This window comes from Euprymna scolopes, chromosome 4 (genome assembly GCF_053919585.1).
Source record: "Euprymna scolopes isolate OS-2025 chromosome 4, ASM5391958v1, whole genome shotgun sequence".
NCBI classification, from domain to species: Eukaryota; Metazoa; Mollusca; class Cephalopoda; order Sepiida; family Sepiolidae; genus Euprymna; species Euprymna scolopes.
In genome coordinates this window covers 50,091,484-50,114,780 of record NC_136485.1, presented here as the reverse complement: position 1 = coordinate 50,114,780, position 23,297 = coordinate 50,091,484, and the positions used below count along the sequence as shown (strand labels likewise).

The window sequence follows — 23,297 nt, the reverse complement described above, 5'->3', positions numbered from 1 at the left end:
TGGCTCATGAGTATTTGTCTCTGCATTCCAAGGTGTTTCTAAATATGTTAGCTGTTTTCATTATTGGTATTCGCGTTGTCTTTTTAGCTCTGTTTTACATTTTACCCATTTTTTTTTTCAAATTTCCCTGATGTTCTGTCATCATCGCCTCTCTTACCAGTTCTGCGTATTTGTTCTCAATTTTTTCTATTTCTTCCTCTGTTTGTGATTTGTTTATTTTTACAGTGTTTATAATTGTCATACTTATTTTTTCATTGTTCTGTATTTTCTTGTTTTATTTGTGTCATTCTCACAGTCTTCTACACAACTAGTCCCCTCCCGCCGTTACTACTACTACTACTGCTACTATTATTATTATTATTATTATTATTATTATTATTATTATTATTATTATTATGAACAATCGAATATTTAAATGCTCGTATTTTTTTTAGATCAACTTTTGAGTTTAAGACGTTGTTCTTGCTCATTATTGCAGGCTTTGTGAATCACTTCAAATTTTTATAGCGCACATGAGCATCGATATTACAAACTACAATTACGGAAATATCTAATTCCGTAGCCCCCATTCTAGCGACGTTTGGCACATTTCCAAGTCAAGTATGAAATGCAGTACTAACCTACATAATTTTAGAGTGTTGTTACTTATCTGTCAGTGTCTCATGATCTACAGATGTTTGACATTCTTCTTGAAACTGAGGCCTCACTAACGTTGGATTGCTTTCTCATTCTATATCATGCCTATCAAATTCAATTCTCGAATGACTGTGAGGTATTCAGGAATAATGCTGTTTCCATCAGTAATATAAAATTAACGTGATGTTTATCATGAATGCAGAAATACGCGGCATTACAGGAAACACTCCATTTTCTTAGAGAGTAGAAAGATTAAATTGTCACATTGAAAAACAAAGACATATTATTGTTGCGTAGGGGTCATATTCAGAGAGACATATATCTGTTACATTTTAAAGAGTGACGGGGACTTGTAATACAATTAGATGAGGGGGGATAGATAGACGAGAAGAGACATTTATACAGTTTACAGTCGTCGGTTATTATAACATATTTCTTCTTAACACATATATAAGGATAGGGATGATTTATCAGTTCTTTTATCACAGGAGGGGGCATTCATTGCTTCTTGATAAAAAGGGAGACACATTACTTAAGATGATGGAGAGACACATTACTTAAAGATGGGGTTTATATAATGTTCATTATCAAGATGAGTGTGTGAACAAAGTTCATATAAATACAATTTCACATTACCTTCCTTTGTTGAGAATGACAAAACACAATACGCAGTTCAAAATGATGATCTTTCTTTCTTTCTTTGATCGCTCAATGAAGATATTCAGAAATTCACAGACATTACATGATTACAACTTCTAACCCTTCGCTCCCAAAGGGGGATTCGTTCGACGCGACTCTCTCTCTCTCCTGTCTTGGACTCTGTTTAAAACTAGCGCTATATTAAGTATTCATTTCTCAGCCATGACGTCATCGCATGTCCAAAAACGTGATTGATCGATCCCTTGGCATGAACATTACTCACCTGTCTCGTTCGCCTTATGTCCAAGAACGTGCTCGAATCAAGTGGTCCTGAACTTACACGCACTTTTCACACATGTCTGCAAACAATAACTCTCTAACCTATTTTGGGCCTAACCTATTTTTCAATATGTTTAAATTTGATATTGTTCATTTTTCTAAATGATCTTGTTTCGATTCAATTTTCATAAACAAAATTGAATCATCAAATTCCTTTTCAAACAAACATACCTGCTATTACATAATAACTAAACAATGGGAATTATTTCCTGAATCTTAATTCTAAACCTAGATTTCCAGGTCCGAATTCTCGGTCTATCCTACCTCATTTTTACTTACAAGAAAAGGGGGCATGTTCTTGTAAAATTCATTCCGTTATATATAAACCGATTTTCCTTTTTTGCTGAAAACTATCTACTAGTTGAACATTTCTGTGAACACCCCACGAGCAATAGTAGCCTTCTATCATGTAAAAAAGTACACTATGTTCAACGAGCAAGAGTGAAGATTCGCAGAGCTAAAATTTATACTATCTAACCATCCAGGTCATAAAAACAGTACAATTGCCTGAATCCTCAATATGCAAATCGGAACGGCCCAATGCTTGAGAGCACAGCTCAACAAAGTGTCCGGCTACGGTTATATCTGTAGAGTGATTTCAATTAACGCCAACTTAAGGTCACATCACATCTTTGAAATCATGTAGCCGATGGCAGATCCTGTGTGTGCAAGCAGATCTCGGCGTCAGGTCTCAAATTAAAGGATACCCAGCTTTGGCTTCAGAAGCAGTGATAAATTTTATATTGTCTCTTACTGAGACCGTTTTCCTCTGAGCTGACCCCCTCGATGTATTGCAATTAATTTCTAAACACTACAGTTTTTTTAATATTGTTTCCCTCTCTTGAACACAATGTTATTTACTTGAATAGGACATAAGTAAAATGTCGATTTGTATTATTTAGGCTTATAAAATATCTTAACCATGTTCTACACATATATGTGTACTGTCGTAGTGCCTTTCAAACCCATACTCAAAGAGATTAGTAAGTTACAGTTTTCTCGTTTTCAAAAGTAAAATAAAAATCAAAACAACTATACAGCCATAGTCTTCTGATAATTTGCGTGGAAGATAAAATTCAGGTTTTGTGAAAAAACTCGTTTTAATCATAGATTACGTTTTTCACTGTCATATTTAACTCTTTTAATCCGCATGTTGTATTCCAGAATTTATTTAACTGTTCTTAATTATACCGTCCGTATGTTTCTTGGCTGCATCTGGTTCAAACTGAATATTATTAGTTAAAAGATGTTTTGTAATCGTATTTTGAGATAACTGTTTCTCCTAACAATGCAATAACCGTAGATACTTACTGACTTTTAACAGCAATTTTCACCAAGTGTCTTCAAGTGTTTTTCCCCAAGTGTCACCAACTGTTTTCTACAAGTGTTTTGTTTTTTTATTAAAATTATTAATCCAATTATCGAGAAAAAATAAGAAATATATCGAGATTTGGGGAAATGTAGTCTGATAAGTGTTTACGGAGCGAATGATCGGCGGGGACATATTCCCATCTAATAAAACCTTTATGAAGAAAGAAGTACCCAATAATTGATAAGATTGTTAGTTCTCCAGACGACGCAGAATGATGAGCATACGATAATCATTTCATAGAAGCAATTCTTCTATGCTTCATTGTTTCACTTGAGTAGGACTTGTTAAACTTTTTTCCGAAGTTAATGACGTTTTCCATTTTCCACTCGTGTAAATCAACCTAAAATTGAAATATTATCTAAGAAAGAGATTTGATGATTATGAACAAGAACGAGATTGATTACAATCGTATCAGATACAATATTTTATATTGACACATAGAGCATTAGTTTATTTACTTTAAACCTTGTAAAATACAGCACATCGTTAACTACTGTATACCATTAATATTGGATTTTTGGGTTAAACCCCTAAAAGGGGAACTTATATTCGTATACCATACTAAATTACCGACAAAATAAACTGAGGCATACATCAAATAATTAATACATTTATCTGATTGTAGGATGTCGTATAGGATTTATTAAATACATTTTAGTATATGAGGAAACAACACGCGGCATGTGTGTTACTATTAAGATGGCACTTGTTAAGCTGCAATTCAAAAGTGCATTAAAATCGCTTACTTATTTTAAATAGATAACACATTCAGCATTCAATTAAATATTTGGTAAATATAATAAGCCGGATTTTCCAAAAGTTTACACAGAATAAGAGGATTACGTATAGACAATTGTCTGCTTGTGAATAAGATGTCAAATATTCACATTTATTTATATATAAAGCGTGATAACATATATATATATATATATTTATATATTTATATACATACTTATATACATATATATATATATATATATATATATATATATATATATATATATATATATATGATTAGTTTTTTTGGAAAAAGAATTCCAGCAGAGTGCTCAATTAAAAGGAAAATCCAAATTTTAAGAGCGTACTTATATTTTGTGTACAGAAAGTTGTTAGTTGAGACAGGTCATTGGTACCGTCGGTTTCAAGCCCGATAATAAGGCCCGTTTAAGGTATCCTTATCGAGCTCTCTTCAGCCAATATTCGTCTATCTTATAACCGGAAGTGTGAAGTATATATACTAGGGTAGGTCGATTTTCAACTTTTTGGGGAAAATGTAAAAGGTTGAAGCAGAGAAAGTTGCACAAACATATGGGGAGTACAAATATAAAAAAACTAAGTTTCTAACATCAGGCATCGGATGCTAATTTGATTTTAAAGATCGTCTATTTTGAGACACGGAAAAAAATCCTTATCTGTGAAAGATTTGTATGAAATTATTTAGCATTTTGCAGTTTCAATCATAACAATTTGTTTTATATATTTAAATAAACTATATTATGACTGATGTGCTAAATATTAAACAAAATTATAATTGCCCCCCCCCCTTGAGGTGGCGGCAATTACAAAATTATATAAATGCTGCATTTTACTTTGTTTTATAACTGCAAAATTCAATTCTTTTTACTATCAGTGAAAAAAAGAAGTTTTTATTCTGTCTGAAAAAAGTCTAAATAAAACCTAAAACAAATTATTTACCTATCTCTAGGCAGTTATCTATGCTTGTATAAAAACACAAAACAATTGGCAAGTAAAAAGCTATTTTTTTTACCATGATATAAAAATTCTCCCTATAGGATCCTTTTGAAGCAAAAAATGGCCTCATTTCATGGCATAAAATCTTAGCAATTATATGTCTATGTCTTGCTTCAAGTCCATAGACTGATTGGCAGGTTTCTGATGTCAATTTTACAGCCCTTTCCACACTTTGTGAATGTGCAGGCAAATCAGGTAACTCTGGCTTTCAGTCACTCATCAATAATTCCTGAAGGTCATCATCTGATAATTCTTCAGTTAGTGCTGGCTCTGAAACTCTACTTTGAAAAAGGTCTATCAAATTTGACCAATGTAAAGCGTCAAAATTTATTGTTGATATTTTTTTAAACGCTTTTTCACTGGTTCCTCACTCCTGAAAAAGAAAAGAGAAGTCAAATAATTTTGACTTGAACAAATGAACACAACTTTTATTTCAATTAATTTTTTTTTTAATTTAATAATTGAAAATGGATGTATAAATCGAAATAAACAATTTGATCAGTTTTATATGAATGTTTACTTACCTAATGGTTAAAATTCTTCTTATAGTTTCTTCTCTCACTTCCATTTCATCTGATTTTAACATAGAGAACAGAATATTCTCTGGCAAAAGGGCAAAAGCATTAAACTGAAGATTGCTTAAAGCAATTTCCTGAATTTCTTGAGGCTGCTTTTTTATTTGCCCAATCATTTTAAAAATATACATTTGCAAGTTATGAAATTTATTATCCAGTTTAATTTCAAACCAGTTAACTGCATAAACCTCTACAATAAAACTAATCAGCTGGTGCATTTTTCTGGTCAATTCAGATGGATAAATTTTACGGGTCCACATACACATTAATCGGATTGCCAGAGTAAGCCATCTTGCCTGATTTAAAGGTCCGATCCTCCATGCTGCATACTGAGGGTCTACTTTACCCCTTGAAATACCAACAGCATACTCTAAAAGTAGTCTTTGGTCACCAGTGAGATCATTTTCTGTTAGTTCAGAATACCTGCCCTCTAGAGGACTACTCACTGGTAAAAAATCAACTTGGGGTAAATGATGGTAATTGTTGGCACATAATTTTCCGAGTTGACCCGTAAATGATGTTTGGCTTCGTGCACTTCCATCAAGGGATTTAAATAATGCCCTAAAAGGAAGCTCATTCTGGTGTAGAGAACAGCCAATGGTATGTATTTTTCTATGAAGCTTGTTTTCTAGTGAGGAAACTAGTCCGGATTTGCATCCAGTATTGGTGCTTGTGTTGTCTAAAAGGACAGCTTTAAAGTATTGACACTCTCATACTGTTCTAGAACTTTGTGAACTTCATCCGCCAGAACAGCACCAGTTGCTCCAACAGTAGGGATCACTCTATGTGTAAGATACTCCCCCTTACTTCCACAACCCATCTCCTTTGTTAATGTCAAGTGATGCTCTTGTCCTTTAGCTTTTCTTCGATTTTTGTTTCCTTTTTCATCGACAGTTTCCATGTAAAATAAAGTGTCTTTGTCGTGCTTCCCATCAACACCAATGCAGACAAGATTTCTAATTTTTTTATTATGTTTTTGATAGGCATTGTTTTTTGATCTTTCTTTTTCTCTGTCAATTTTGGACTTATCAAGAAAAAATGTTTTTAAATCAATATTTGATTTCTTTTTTGCATTTAATATTTTTGTCATGACAACTTGCAATTGGCAGGTCACACGAACAAGATGAAATGTCAAATAATTTGTCAAGTTTATTGACCAGCAGACTTTTGGCATATGCGGATAAAACGTTTCTATTTATTTGCTTAGCTATTTTAAAGCAGGTGTCCTGCAATTTATGCAGAATCCATTTGTCAGTTAATAGTGGCAAACTGGGATTTACTGCCTTCCAAATATCTTTAACATCAGTTGCCATTAATTTTGAAAGGGCAAATTTATTTAACTTTGGGTGAGAATTCTCCATGTAATAGCCATATTTAATAACCTGACGGAAAGTAGGGGGTTCTGTTGTATTTAATGGAGAAGGTGGGCCCGCAAATTTTGTAGAATCAGTACTACGTGTAGAAATAGTTCGTTTCCGACTCATGGTTAGAAAAATATCTGCAAAATAATATTTTATGATATTGTAAGAAATTAAACAATGGAAATTATGAATTAAATTTAAAATTTGGAAAAATTGGTAAATATCAAAAAATAAATAATAATGGTTTTACTTACCGAATAGTATGAAAACAAGTCAAATCACACCGAAATAGCCTTGCGAAGAAAAATGTTTTTTTTTTTTTTTTTTTTTTTTTTAAATAAAGAATTATTAAATTAAATAACACAAAGGTTTAAAATAAATTAATAAATAATTAAGGTTTGATAAGATATAAAATGCAAAATGTAATAATTTCTAAATTTGAATTAAGCTCCAATTAACAAAGTAAACAAACGTGTGAACACGAAAATGAAACCGATTACTTGGCGGTGTAGACGTAAATATTAACCGGATAAAATAAAGCCCCGGTTTATTAGTTGTTTACTTCATTTTAAATGAAATATTTTGCAGGGTGTCTTTTTATATCGACACTCAATTAATTTTCTAAAAATAAAATAGATATTACAAAAAAAAAAAAAAACGTATTGTTTATACTCCCTTCGTATTTTTTCTTCAAAACCGGCATTAATATGACATGCTTATTCTTTGATTTAACACCGGCACCCGGCGACATAGACGCAACATATTGAGTTTTTCAATGTTTAAATTCATTTTAGCAAAAAACGATGGAGTTTTAGAAAAAAATATTTTGTGTTGTTATTCTCAATGTTATTTAACATCTTTCTCTGCATAGACCTAGTCATAATGCCAAAATCGACCTACCCTAATATATACCTCGCGAGTCCACGTTCAAATCTCGTTTTGTTTAATCCCCCCCTTTTTTTTTTTTTATCTATCTATATCTATATCTATATCTATATCTATATATATATATATATATATATATATATATATATATATATATATATATATCGGGTAATGTAATACCTAATTTTCAACTTTGAATTATTTAAATTTAAGATCTAATTTCGAAAAAATGTTTTTTTTAATATATGAATCGATTTTAATTTGAACCCCATTTAATTTTAAAATCTCTTTCCTTATGTATAAAAACTTTAAAATCTGTATTGGTATCGGTTAAAAACTTAAAAATTCGTTTAATTATATCGAACATTTAAAAATTTCCAAAAATACGTTTAAAGTTTTAAAAAATATATTTTTAATTATATCGAATCACGTTTAAAAATTTCGTAGATTAAAAATGTAGTACTTCTCTACGCAGAGAAGTACTACATCCTCCGGTCCATTCATGACCCAAAAATAAAATGTTTAAATGTGAGGAGTGAAGCTTTGAAAAGTTGCATACATAGAAGGAAGGGTCTCCTAATAAATTGGATCAATGAAAAGAACAACACTTAGATGTTCTTTTTATATATATATATATATATATATATAAGGAAAAAAAATTGTAAATACATAAATAATTAGTCGGTAAACTTGGATTTTAATCGCAATTATATTATAGATTTTTAATTAATGTCATATATATATATATATAATATTTTATAAATGTAATTTATAATCTATTTCGAATTTAAAACTATAGAAAAATATAATAATGTTAATAAACTAGGGAAATCACTTAGGATAGATAAATACTCACTTCCCCAAACCTTGAAAGATTTGGGTTTTTAAAAAATAATTTTTAAACGTATTTCGAAATTTTTAAACGTGATTCGATATAATTAAAAATATATTTTTTAAAACTTTAAACGTATTTTTGGAAATTTTTAAATGTTCGATATAATTAAACGAATTTTTAAGTTTTTAACCGATACCAATACAGATTTTAAAGTTTTTATACATAAGGAAAGAGATTTTAAAATTAAATGGGGTTCAAATTAAAATCGATTCATATATTAAAAAAAACATTTTTTCGAAATTAGATCTTAAATTTAAATAATTCAAAGTTGAAAATTAGGTATTACATTACCCGATATATATATATATATATATATATATATATATATATATATATATATATATATATATATATATATAGATATAGATATAGATAGATAAAAAAAAAAAAAGGGGGGGGATTAAACAAAACGAGATTTGAACGTGGACTCGCGAGGTATATATACTTCACACTTCCGGTTATAAGATAGACGAATATAGGCTGAAGAGAGCTCGATAAGGATACCTTAAACGGGCCTTATTATCGGGCTTGAAACCGACGGTACCAATGACCTGTCTCAACTAACAACTTTCTGTACACAAAATATATATATATATATATATATATATATATATATATATATATATATATATATATATATTCATTTCGTCTTCAACTTTATATTAATTTTTGTATTCTCATAGAGTGCTAATCTTACATTACGTAAGCCGGGTCGTGTATGTGTATAAATATATATATATATATATATATATATATATATATATATTTGTTATATATATACATATATGTATATACATATATATATATATATATATATATATATATATATATTACAGTTGTAAAATAAAAGCATGAAAGGAAATATAGTTTTGCTGAACAATGGAAAAGAAAATTTCATGATATTCTAGTATAAATATAATAACATTATTACCTAAAATATTGCAGAATTAGGAATTGCTTATATAAAGTTAACTTGAATTTAAAAAAAGTGAATGTAATGCTACAATATTCATAGTAATATATTCATTATATTTTTTTATTGAAATATTATGTTCTTTCCTTTTCAATGTATAGGCTTTACTCTCCATGCTCATATTTTTTATTGTAATCCTGTATTTTTCCAGGGTTCCAGTAAAGTAAGTTCTTCGCGTTTAATTTTCGCCTCATCAGTTTACCCCCATCAACATTATACATACATATATATATATATATATATATATATATACATATATATATATATATAGTGTGTGTGTGTGTGTGTGTGTGTTAAACCATGTATGGTCCCGTCTGCTTTCAGTCCCCTTATTTCACTTGTTACTTCTCTTTAGCTTAAACGGTTAAGTAGTAGCAACACTAGTCGCTGAAGAAACTTGGTTGCTATATAATCCAGTCATACAAAAACGTGTCTCACTTTCTTACAATTATTTTTTTTGGATTTTGAAAACCAGTAAATCCATCATGATTATTGTTTTACTGAACAAAAATTGACGTTTTTTCACAATAAAGCTGTGAAAGCTACATATATATATATATATATATATATATATATATATATATATATATATATATATATATATATATATATATATATATATATACACCGAAATAATTGTTAGAAATTTAGTCGACAAATGAGTGAACGGTGAAGTTTTAAGGTAATTCTAAATGAATAAAACTGTCATTGAACCATATATTCACAAACTACCATGCTTAAAAAATATGTTTTCTAAATATCCTTCGATTATATTTGTTTTTTTTAATTGATACCGATTTTATTTTAATAAATTCTTTCTATCAAAAAAGTTGACACAGATGTAAGCTATTTTAAAATTTTATAACTTAGGACACTTACTGGAGAATTGTACGTATGTTAAGAGCATTTCATTCGATAGTAACAACACATTGTTCTCTCATATACTTATGCTAAAATCTAAATTTTCAGTAGACAATCAGCTACAAGAAGATAAAATAGTAAAACTAATACATTAGTTCCTCGAATACACTCTTAATCCCTGCGCATTGGTAAAATCTTTATTTAATATTAGTAATCTCAACAAGGAAGAAAGTATGACAAATACTCATAAGCGAAGTAAGGCTGGGACAAATAATTGTACACTTCCTATCTATGCATCGACGCGCAGGCGGGTCTTATCATGAAGAGTAAATTGGTGTGGATTAATGAAAAATAGTTAAAAGCAGGCAAATGGATATAATCTGATGTGAGAATATATCATTGTTGTGTTTACGTTTTCTTTATATATTGCATTGTAATTTTTATTACACTTAACAATTGGCAATATCATATCAAATATGCTTTTTACTGACCACGAGAATTGGCTTTTTTTTTTAAATATGTAGCTTGCTTATAGCAATACATGTACATACTTCTATAAATTTCCTTTACGTGTACTGATATTAATATTGAATAACTTGTTTCTATTTATCCCAAAAGAAAAAAAAACACACACTTTATAATAAATGGGAAGTAGAATTGTATCCATTAGCAAAAAGTCTAGCAAATGTGTATATTGTTTTAACATTCATTAAGTACATTCCCTATCAATTTGTCTGTTATCTTTATGTAATGGTAATATTTAGTTTACTAATATATATAATTATATTCCTGCAGATGTGCTACATGATTTTTACTTGAGCAATATTTGCGTAAAAATGTTATACTAAACAGATAACTATTTCTGTATAAATCAATGTATGGGAATATATATATATATATATATATATATATATATATATATATATACACATATATACATATATATATGTATATATATATGTATATATATATGTATATATACATATATATGTATTATATATATATAAATATATATATATATAAATATATATATGCATATTTGTTAAAACATATTGCTTAAAACTCTCCCTGCCATTTTTTTAGAAAAATATACTCAAAGCTTGAATATGTTTTTAAAAATCTGCCAGCTAAGGTCGAACGACGGCATTAGAAATATGAATGCGTTACGTAATAGCTATTAGTACACGTTTATATGCATATTTGCGTATATATATATATATATATATATGTATATTTATATATAATTGTGTCAATAACTTAATTGCAGATTAGTTAAATAGCAATATTTCTCTACATATACGTCACAAAAAAGTGAACATTGTACCATAAATGGCTGCTTGAAGATTAGTTATTCCCAAAAATGTTATTCAAATTCAGGCGATATTCACGAAGTTATGGCATTTTATTTGTTATCTAAGACACTTTAGAGCAGATCTCTTACAAAGCCAAAAATCAGGCGAATAAAGGTTATCGAAAGGTAATCATAGTTGCTGAACTCGCAGAAGGTTTGTCCATCAAAAATGTTGCCAAGAAGATGGAATAGTATTTGAAAACCTAAGCTGCATTCTTTAACGACACGAATTAAATTCAGAAAAATAAGGGCTTCAAGATAAACCTTTTAGATCATTTTATTCGGTAAACCCGTATGGGCGACAACCGAAACACACACAGCACTAGTTCTTTCGTTTTTGCAAAAGCTGGAATGTCTCAAAGATCAATACCTGCTACAATACGTTCACTGAGATTGCAAGGAACATCAAACCTCTTCTAACACCTCAATTGAGCTAACAACATAGGGAAAAACGAATTGCTCGTACACAGATTAATGAAAATTGATTACCAACAGGTTCTAATTAGGGATGAGGTCCATGCTACTCTTGATGGTCCAGATACATGAACAAAAGTTTTAAAGCAGAACGGAACTCCGACCTTTTACAGAGTTTATCGCAAACAATGAGGATGAGGCTTCATGTTTTGGCCGAAAGTTATTGGGGATAAGTTGGGTGGACATTCTGAGCGCCAAAGAGTGCAAAGCTTACCAGCAATGTGTACACGGTTTTTTTTTGGGGGGGGATAATCATTTGCCACGTTGCTTTTCGATAAGTTTTATACATGAAAATGCATCATACTATTCTTCTTGGTGCGACTGAATCCTCTCTTGAATCTATGGGATCTACTGAGGGATTTCTCGTAACCATACCATCGTGTTCTCTAGACCTTAACACAAGTGACTATCTCTGGTCAATATCAAAAACAAGAGTTTATGAAGAAGGAGATAAATTTACTTAAAAGGATGCCTTGTGGAGGAACACAGTTGATGTTGCTAGAGTCATAACTCGTTTTCAGGTAAAACTATTTACTTCCTCGGAGGACAAGATGTTCTTTTAATTAGTTAAAGAATGGTAGCTATGTCGATAAATAATTTATTTATATAGGGCCCATAGCTCCGATATGATTTTTTATTATATTTTAGATAAAACTATAATAGAAAGTAAAGTTTGCAAGATAAGACATTGTATATTTGCCCAAAAACATTTGAAGATACCTGCAATAAAGCGATAGACAACAGAAACTCTTCGATAAAGAATAACATGCCATAACTTCGTGAATATCCCATGTATTTGAATCACATTTTAGGAGATAACAAACCTTAAATAAGATCGATTAATGATATAATTTACATTTTTTGACGTAATTTCTGTGAAATATTTATATATTGCTAATCTGCAATAAACGATTGACCCAGTATATATATATATATATATATATATATATATATATGTATATATATATATATATGGTTATGTATACATGTAAATATATGGTTATATATATATATATATATATATATATATATATATATATATATATATATATGGTTATATATATGGTTATATATATATATGGTTATATATATATGATTATATATATGGTTAAAGATATATGTATATATACATATACATATATATGGATGTATATTTATATATGTATATATGTATGAATGAGTAACTTGAGATAATATATTTTGAGTATGTCTGACAGTTTTTCAAAGTATTTTGCAGAGATATACAAAAAGTGAAGTTATTTGAACATTAAATGGAAAGTTAAATATTTACATGAAAAACAGGTGAAAATAGAAAGTTGGCATTTGGCAAACGTAAATAATGCGGTATTTTTTTAGTTTATGATAAGCATTTAAGGTTAAATATTTATCCGAGTGAGATATAAGTTCTAAAAAAGAAATTACAATAGGTCAGGCAGCCAAAATCGGAAATCGGAAGGCGATGGATATGTAAACTTGGGAGCTGAAACAGACAGATCCAATGGTGTTATAAGATAAATTTGTAGGCAGTGCAATCAATATAGCATGAATCCAAAAAGTTATCAAGTGTAACTGATAGCAAGTTAAAATGGTTTTCTTTTGTAGCGGTCTACTAGAATGACGACGAGTGGCGAAAAAAAGGAGTATAAATAGTAAAAGATATGTCTCTTAATAGGTGTGCTGCAGAAACCTTATGTTCTTTCATCGTTTTGTTAAACATTTTTACAACGCCCATGTACACGCGTGCACGCACACACATGAATTAACACATTTATATTTGATACAAAATTACAATATTGGACAATGTAACACATGAACAAGTAAGATGTACATTATATTAGCATTATGCTTTATGAAAAACCAACTTAATTATTTTGTAAATCTGGAGTGTTCTTATGTTTAACTTTTTTTGTTAAGATAAAAACAAACACAAACAATAAAATTAACAATTTAACGGGGTATCTATTTTGTGTATAATAATGTATTGGGATCTGACGCTTATGCATTGTATACATTTTTGCATTGTATACATTTTTGCATTTGTAGAAGAGTCGCATATTACATTTGTCCTTTCATCTCGTATAATTATGTGTAGTTGAGAAACAAATGCAGTAAATAAGTTACATTGGATTTTTAAACTCGTGAGCAGCATTTAGAATGAGTGTTTAAACTCTTTGAAGATAATATTTTTTTCGATTTATTTAAAGATAACCCTGGTAATGGGTTATTTTGTTTTCTTCTTCGCCCATAGTATAGATTTTATAGTAAAAGGGAATATGAATGCGTCATTTTGTACATCTAATACGAGTCCTGAATGACTGGTAGTGAGTACTGAGCGAGAAAATCTATTTGAAATTTCCCGCACATACTCGAACTTAAGAAAGACTATCTTCTTTAATAACAAAAGGAGACATTATATTTTGTATACAACAATAAGCGAGGTAAAATGAGCATAATTTCTCGGTAAAAGATCAAGGAGGCTGAAATCAAGCAAGTTGAAATGGTAGTCCCAAATAAGAAAAATGGGATTAATTTTACACACATACAGATAAGCTAATTTTATCAGTAAAAATAACAAGCTATTCTATTAAGTCACACAACGATTTCTGCAGGCGAGATGTTTTGTATTTTATAGCATTGAACGGGATAATTTTATCACCCGTTAATTTACGACATAGAAAGCGGTAGTTTAGGATTTAAATGTAAGGATACTATCAGTACGAGTCAATAGATGCTAATGAGAGATTTGTTGTCTTTTTCAAAAAACGATTATAGTTAGGAGAGTTCTGGTAATTTTCGGTGCTCTTTATATGGGTTATTGATAGTACAGAATTTGGAAGCCCCATCGGATCCGTATGATCAGGAGGTGCCTTGTGTAATTTGGGGTTGACCACGTGAAACAAAAGAAAGTATGGGATTTCAGTGTCTATCCTCAAACGTAGATATGCGTATGGATGATTTATTGTAATTGGTGAGATCGATATGCAATACACATACGTGAGTTTACCCGAGAGTGGTTTATAACAATAGGAGGGCAGGCATTTAATATATAAAATATATGTTATTGAATTGTGCCCTGATGTTAAAATGGGGCTCTTATTTTGTATGTAAAAAAAGCTGATTATAGAGCTGATATTAAAGAAGAATCAATTTTCCACAAGAATATGCCAGAAAATTGTAGTGAAATGGCAGGCCAAATGAAATATGCCGTTGAAAACTGGCCAAATTTAACAAAATATTAAACCATTTCTAGGCCAGGTATCGTATGTAAAACTTTAAAAAAAGTAACATAGAATTCTTTATTATTTTTAGAAAATGGAGAACCAAACATTTTTAAAACTTATGATAACTACTATACATGTACACTTGGCGTTGGTGATTCACGTATATATGCAGTAAATATTTAGTGTTAAATAGTTAGAACAGAGAAGTGAAATAACATTAAATAGCAGTAAAATATTAAATAAAAAGTTATAATAGCAAAAGGTATAATTGAATTAGCTTGTCCATTCATAATTTGAGAATCAGTATCGGAAACATAATCAGACAGATACAATGAAGTCCCAAGAAAGATTATCGGATAGTGTCAGTAAACCTAACACTCATTCGAAAATAAATGGTGCGTACAAACGTAGATAAAGAAGTGATCGAGATGTTGCTTTTTACATAAAAGTTAGAAATATATTTGCTTTCAGAGTTCAAGTCGAGTGTTAACCGCCAGCAAACAACAAATAAAACTGTAAATAGTTTAGTTTGATATATACGCTACACACACAATATATTTATTGTTCGGTGGATTGAATCGTTTATGGATGTGTGCCCTGCAAACACACTCGCACACACTCACAAACGTATTGTGAGTTATACGTGATATACCATATGATAACACTAAACAATTTGATTTATACATTTGAAAACACGCATCGGTGTTTGTCCAACAATTGTATACATGAGGACCGATGTTTTTTTTTTTTTTTCATCATACACTTTATTACCACAAATTACGAATTAGGCCACCCATGAAAAAAAAACGAATAAAACTTAGAATAGTTTATTAATTTGAAATGAAAGATATATTATAAAAATTGACATAGAGTGGTCATTTTCTATATTGAAGGCATTACAACACTTTAACAAGGAGAAGAAAGGGTTAAACTATTTTTCAATAGTTCCCATGTTATTATAAAAAAGATTTGCGTATACATAGCTTACTGTAGACGCTACACTTGTTCCATGTTGCAGATACCGTCAGCGATTTCGACGAGGATTACTGAACGAATTACGCGGATACTACAGGAACGTTTCAACTTTTATTCTGATTTGATTAGAAGACAGACGCTTTTTTTAATAAGTGATTCGTGATCATGGAATATATAAGTAGGAAAATAAATGTGCTTACAATTCAAAAAAATGTGTCCGATTTGAGCATAGTTTGGTTTTCACTATCTTGTTTTTTGTAGTTTTGTACCCTATATATACATTGAATACATTTTATAGAAAGCACAAAAGAAAACTTAATTAGACAGTAATTTGATAAATAACTACTAACAAAAACTAGTTTGCGCAATACTACATGGGGTTTAATTTGTAAATGTATCCTTCGAAATCGTAGATATGCAAACACATTTTTTAATAAAATAAACATCAGAATCAATTCTGATATTTATTAACATGACGATGATAAAACCTGTTCCATACAAGCAAAAAGTAATTATTCTTAATCTATGTAATAAAGTAATTCTCTTATTTCAAACGTAGAGGTGTATTTTTTGATAATGAAAATGATTACATAGTTTTATGGTTGTCTTCTTGTAATCCGCGACTACTGAAATCAAAACAGTTGTATGATTCACAAAAAATGTATTATCAAAGGTTGAAGACTTCAGCCTTATTACTTAGGGGAAATAACTATCATCAATTCTTGTACTGACTTCAATTCACACAGAATCAGAACTTGAGGAGAATGAAACCAACGGCCTTAAAGAACAGAAACTGTAAATTTAGATGAGATTTACTAAGCCTCGTGAATTGAGTGTGAAGCCGCGAAGGTTTTACGCTATAAACTTACACCAGAGAATAGAGACAAATAGTTTATAGCTTGATATTATATAGTTTTTACGGTCAGACACATACGATAAACAGATAAATTTTGTTAGAATGATAAACTTTCATTTTAGAGATCGAATGCCCGGGTGGCTTTTGACAACTATCAGTATAGAGAATATATCAGTTGCGCTAATAGAAATGATTGCTGCCATGAGATCGTAAAATACCGAATAATACGGAAAGATCGAGATAAACAAGTCAAGAATCATATCAAAGATCATGCTGGTCTATTTCAAAGTAACTCGACAGTTACTGCTAGATTACACAGTCTTGCTGCTGCAGTCAGTAAAGTATACATTGACTCAACAGAAAGAGCGGAGATAATAGTTAGGACAGTACAAATGATCATTACTAGAATGTGCACAAAGACGACGAATTAAGTAGCACCGAAACGGCTTAGTGTTATAATCATTTTACTAATCAGATTCTAAAACAGATATGACTACTTAAACAGTAGATCGCGCATAAATGAGGCCGATATATGCATTTTTACCCATCCACATGCAGCAGGGTTTGACTTTGGAACTGATGAGGGTAATTTAAAAACACGTTGATACAAGGTTTAATTTAATAATTCAAAACAAAATGTTTATTTATTTTTTTTTATTTTAATTAATATTTAATAAATTTATACAGTTTTTATTGGCATCACGTGTCGTTGGAAATTAAGATTTTATTTTATGAACTGGAAATCTAACAGTTTTAAATTTGTCTGAATTTTCGTTTTCTCCTTGAGTTTTAAATATTGCTTTTCTTTTTCGGATTATCGTTGTATCTTCTAAAACGAGGATATTTTGGCTTACAAGCAAGGAAGCCGTTTCTGTTGAAGTAAATCTTTGGAAATAATTATGTCTCCTCAGCGTAAGTTGCGTTTAAAGACTTTTAGTCTGCAATACCAAGTAAGTCTTATAGTCTTCACACAAAGAAAAAACGAAGTTTTCTATTTTTAGCTCTTCAAACTTTTCTTTACAAGCTTGTTAAAAAAATAATTTCGTCACTGAGTAGATATCCAAAAAGGGGAATTTTAAGAACATAATTATGCAATTATTAAGGGCGCAAATTGATCCTTAGCAAAGTTGAAGGAATGTTTTAAAGACTAAAGGCAGCAACAAGTACTTCGCTAACGTAGGTTAGACGAGAAATAGTTATTTCAACGAGAGTAATAAGACGAGAAATTGCAACCCCAAAGAAGAGACACGAGGAAGTATTTTAACATGTGTAATAAGACAGAACATAGTAATGACAGCACTGCATTTTCTCTAAAACATCATGTGGAATTCGATCGATACATTTAACAAGCTCTCCGAGCAGAATATGACAATTGACGCTTTTTTTTATAAGAGATACATGAACTTATTTACCTTTTACTGCCAATAGTGGATCTATGCCAAAAAATCCACCTACTTTTACAGAAGCTCGGGGCCACACACCACCGTAAGTTTGCTGACACTCTTTTATACAAAAGACGAGAAAGCTAGGATACTCCGAAGAGGAACCAGCTCTTTTCTAACGTCTTCAGCCCGAATACGACGCCTTTTTACAAACGATAAAGTAATTCAAACACGACGACGAGGACTATGTCATTTTCGTGTCTATTGTTTACAAATACTGTAAAGATTTTTGGCAAGCTTAATTATCAGCAGGTAATTTCAAATGTTTGGTTTTTCTCAGGATTCTGTCTCAGCAAAAAATAAAATAAAATAAAAATGCATACATTAAAAATGTTAAAAAGTCTGATCTTGGTACTGACTGTGGAGAAAAATATTGATAGGCAAATACATTAGAGAGCTTTGCTATCTGTTGTGGGAACACGCACACCCTCAAAAACGATAAGATAGACTTGTCCATTAGGCATATAACAAGCAACTCTAGACCGCTCAATGAAAGCTGTACCGGATGTCGTACAGAGACGACTCACCACGGACTTACTAACCTTTTGTGTACCACTAACTCTTGCTTGATATAAATGTTCTTCTTATTCTCACCAAGTCGTCGTGCTACTACTTTCACTCTTTTACGGCTCCACTACAATGGCGACAAGTACGTAAAAAAATTAAAGAGCTCACGCGCAAAACGTTCCACTTTCAAACGTACGAAATGGTTAATTGCAAACTTTCTAAGTTTCAACACAAAACCACAAATATGAACCGACGGAAAATTGCAGTGTAAAAAAAGACTACAACACGTTAATTTATCTACTCTAAAAATTGTAAGTAGAATTTCTTTTTCCGTGCCTTGCTAAAAAAAGTAATCTTGTTTTAAGTTGTTGTAGAACGTGTTTACCCAATTGTTTATGGGCTTTATGTTGGAAGATGTTTTTCTTCTCTGACTAAAATTTTGGAATATGAAGACTTATTTAATGACAAAGCGGTTACTTCTGAGGGACTAGTTGTTTGTTTTTACTGTGGCGAGAGGAAGAAAAGAAAAAGAGACGGAAAAATATTCGTGTTACTTGCTGGAAAACCATTTTGTGGTTTCGATGATTAAAAAAAAAAAAAGGTTTCCTCCCCATTGATTTTTTTTACTACGGCACGCACGCTTACTGAAAAGAAATTACACCTTCTTTTTTTTCTTTCACCTGTCAATTTTTAAAGCACTTTTAGTATAAATAATCTTTTCGTTGTTGCCTAATTTTTGCTCGCCAGCGGAGTGAGAAAAAATACTGCTCGTGCAGCAATATCAATTACTAAAAAGAAGAACCCGGAAAAATCTGTTTATTAAACCATAACTTTGTTGAACACAAGTCGACCTGCATATTGTATATTGTATGTGTTCTATTGTGTATTTTGTATTGCATATTTTATATTGTATGTTGTATATTGTATGTTGGATATTGTATAGGGTATACTGTATAGAGTATATTGTACGATCTTTCACTCTACAGCAAAAGAAAAGATATGTCTCTATTTCCGAACTATTGGCATATCTGAGACAAAAGGAACACGTATCAACCAGTAAATAAGTGTATGCTAACTTAATCCATAGTTTTACATTTTTGTTACAGCTACTGAAGAGTACACTAGTCACTAAATTATAAAAGGTTTCCCTTGCTGTGACTTCCGTTTAAGTTATAAATTCCCTTAAAAATATAGAATTTTCTTTTTTTTCGAGAAAATAAAATAAAAAGAGAGACAATGGAACATGTGAAAACGACGCTAACACGTCAAATTGAATTTCAAATGGATCACGAAAGCATGGCTGATTATAGACTACAGGAGGCAAAAGAAAAATCGTCAAAATGAAAAGAAGAGCTGATAGCAGACCCTTTGCACTACAAGCTGAACGGAAAGAGAGAACTGAAACACTACTCCAGATGATAATTAATAGGCATCAGGGTACAGAGAGCGATACAGCGTTTCCCCAGAATGTGACCCTAAGTACAATAAATAATTCTACATATTGTCCTGAAACAAATCCAACGTTTGAAACGGATTAAGACGGTATGAAGATCTGTACAATATGGACTGTGAAATTTGGCCAGACCATAAAAAAGTGTCGATGATTTCAAGTGTCTCATATTTTTCCAGGTTTAAACTTCGACAAGAGATTGAAATCCGGATTGAGATCCGTCGAAGAGTTTTGTCAAATCTGGAAAGTGCACAGGGTTTAACAGTATAAAAACTGGACAGGATATCCAAAGGAGCATTAGTGTCAAGAATGGCTCAAAGAAAATCGAAGAAGCTGATAGTGCATACATACAGAACATACAGAGGAGGTACTCTCCACGAAACAAAACGAAAACTGGACGCTATCTTCTACTCAGACCGAAAGGAAAATTTAGCAGAAACCTTCAACCCCTTGTTGTCGCAGGGGAAACTTGCATTGGTCAAAGGATTGCACCTTTCGCACCAAACAATGCTATAATAGCAAATGGCCATGCCAAAAAATATCCCTAATTCTTTCCAGAAACGTGTGCTCTATCCTAATTATAATCTGAGGTAATCTCGTAAGCATCAGACAAGCGCAAACACTGTGCCAAACACGTGCAATTAAGTTTTCGTTTTGCGACCAAAGATGTCACCCCCAAATATTTCCTCCTGTATCAGAAAACACGCTATGTGATATAAAAATATATGCACGTGATATTGCCAAGCTAATCAAAAACCTTGATTCCAGTAAAGCAACCGGGCCGGCCGGTATTCCATCATAGTACCTAAAAAACTTCAATCAGAACCAGAGCCCATATTTACAACACTGTTTAAACGTTGTCTGAATGAGAATTGCTTCCCATAACTCCCGAAAATCTCATCAGTTCGCCCTGTATTTAAGAATCCAGGTGATCGGTCACCTCCCTCTCTCTCTCTCTCTCTCTCTCTCTCTCTCTCTCTCTCTCTCTCTCTCAGTATAGGGTAATAATTTCCTGTGCGTCATCATTAAGTTGCTAGAATCAGTGTTAAATATCGAAATGATCCAAAATCTCAGCAAAAATAAGTTTCTTAGAGACAGATAATATGGTTTCCGTTCTGCTAGATCTACAGCAGGTTATTACAGTTATGTCCTATGGGATTAGCGAATCTCTCGACGGAGGAAACCTTTCCAGGGCAATTGATAGCGTATGGCATAAATGTATACTTTACAAGCTAGCTGGAGATGTATTCATAAGAGTAATAGTTAATGGTCAGAAATCAGAAGCCCACAATATTAATTGTCGAGTACCGCAGGGATCAATTTTGGGCCCGATTTAGATTAATGATCTTTCATATCCCATCTTTAAATCAGTCGTAGACATTTATGCGTTGACACTATAATCTATGGTAGCACATCCAAGATGGTAAACGACCAAGTTCTCTCTCCTCTGATCTTGAGCATATGCTACAATGAGAAAAGGAGTGGCTGGTTACGTTTAATGCATTTAAAACGAAGCTTCTATATTTATATCATCACCGGTTCGATCCTCATCTATCCTTAATTGAAATAAATTGCTCTGGTCTTGAGAAGGCCTCATGTTTTAACAATCTTCTGGTCTTGAGTTTACTTCTGATCTGAAATTAGACATGTACATTAAATCTGTTACTAAAGCCGCTGAAATATGGCGGGATCCTTCTATTGATCCAGTAGATATCTCACTGTTAATGCAATTCTATATCTATATTAGTGCAAAGTCCATCCAAGGATGGAGTGGTGTTGCAATACATGGAAATGTGCTGCTAGAAAGTTATTATCTTGCCTAGATAGGGTTAAAAATATACTTCGTAGCCTCATAGGAGATGACCTTTTTCTTTATTTTTAATCTCCATCTCACCAATGAGATGTAGTGTGTTAGTATTTGCTTTATCGTTATTTTCATGCCAATGTTCGATTTAGTTTCAATGTATTGTCACCCTTCGCTAAACTTTCACAAGATCACTCATCTAGCTGAAAACACTATGAATAATTTCGCCTACTCTTTATATGTGCCTAAATCTAAACGTAGATTCCATGAGCAAAGCTTATTTCTAAGAACTGTACTACTGTAGAACGGTATTTCGTTTTTCTGCTTTTCAGCTGACAACAATTTGGTTTTCTTCAAGACTAATGTAAATATTTTTTGTATAGCCATTCCCTTTAAGTTAATAATTAACTGAATTTCCAGTATTGATAATTACCATATTGCCCCATTTACTACTGTACACTCTTGAACTATTATTCCCGAGTGCCTCCGGGTCCTTGATAAGTGGAGATGCCTATGCAAATATATATATATATATATATAATGTATAAAATACAAAATGTAGCAATTATATAAGAGATAGACAAAGAAGATAGTATATATTACTATGATAAACCAAGTACTGAGAGAATATAACGACCTATAATGTGCTAATAATTATAATGAAGGTGGGTATTGATTATATATATATATATATATATATATATATATATATATATATATATATATATATATATATATATATATATATATATATATTGGTTCACGCAACCTTTAGAGGCATAGAGAAACACACACACACACACACAAACACACACATATATATATATATATATATATATATATATATATAGAGAGAGAGAGAGAGATGGATATATAGATATGTGAAATATGAAGATATATGCACTCGTCAACTGCCATATATACCTAAG

The 23,297-nt window shown here is 31.1% G+C and overlaps 1 protein-coding gene across 1 annotated transcript in view; it reads right to left on the bottom strand.

Annotated features, from left to right (window-relative positions):
* Positions 1–4,959: 4,959 nt before the first annotated feature.
* Positions 4,960–23,297, bottom strand: part of LOC145270782 (uncharacterized) — a 45,765-nt gene continuing 27,427 nt past the window's right edge. Inside the window, exons 2-3 of the mRNA XM_080126381.1 lie at positions 5,263–6,020; positions 4,960–5,111 (exon numbers count right to left, since the gene is read on the bottom strand). Of these exons, the coding sequence (XP_079982507.1) occupies positions 5,066–5,111; positions 5,263–6,020 (804 nt within the window). The 3' untranslated portion in view covers positions 4,960–5,065. The remainder of the gene's footprint in view (positions 5,112–5,262; positions 6,021–23,297) is intronic.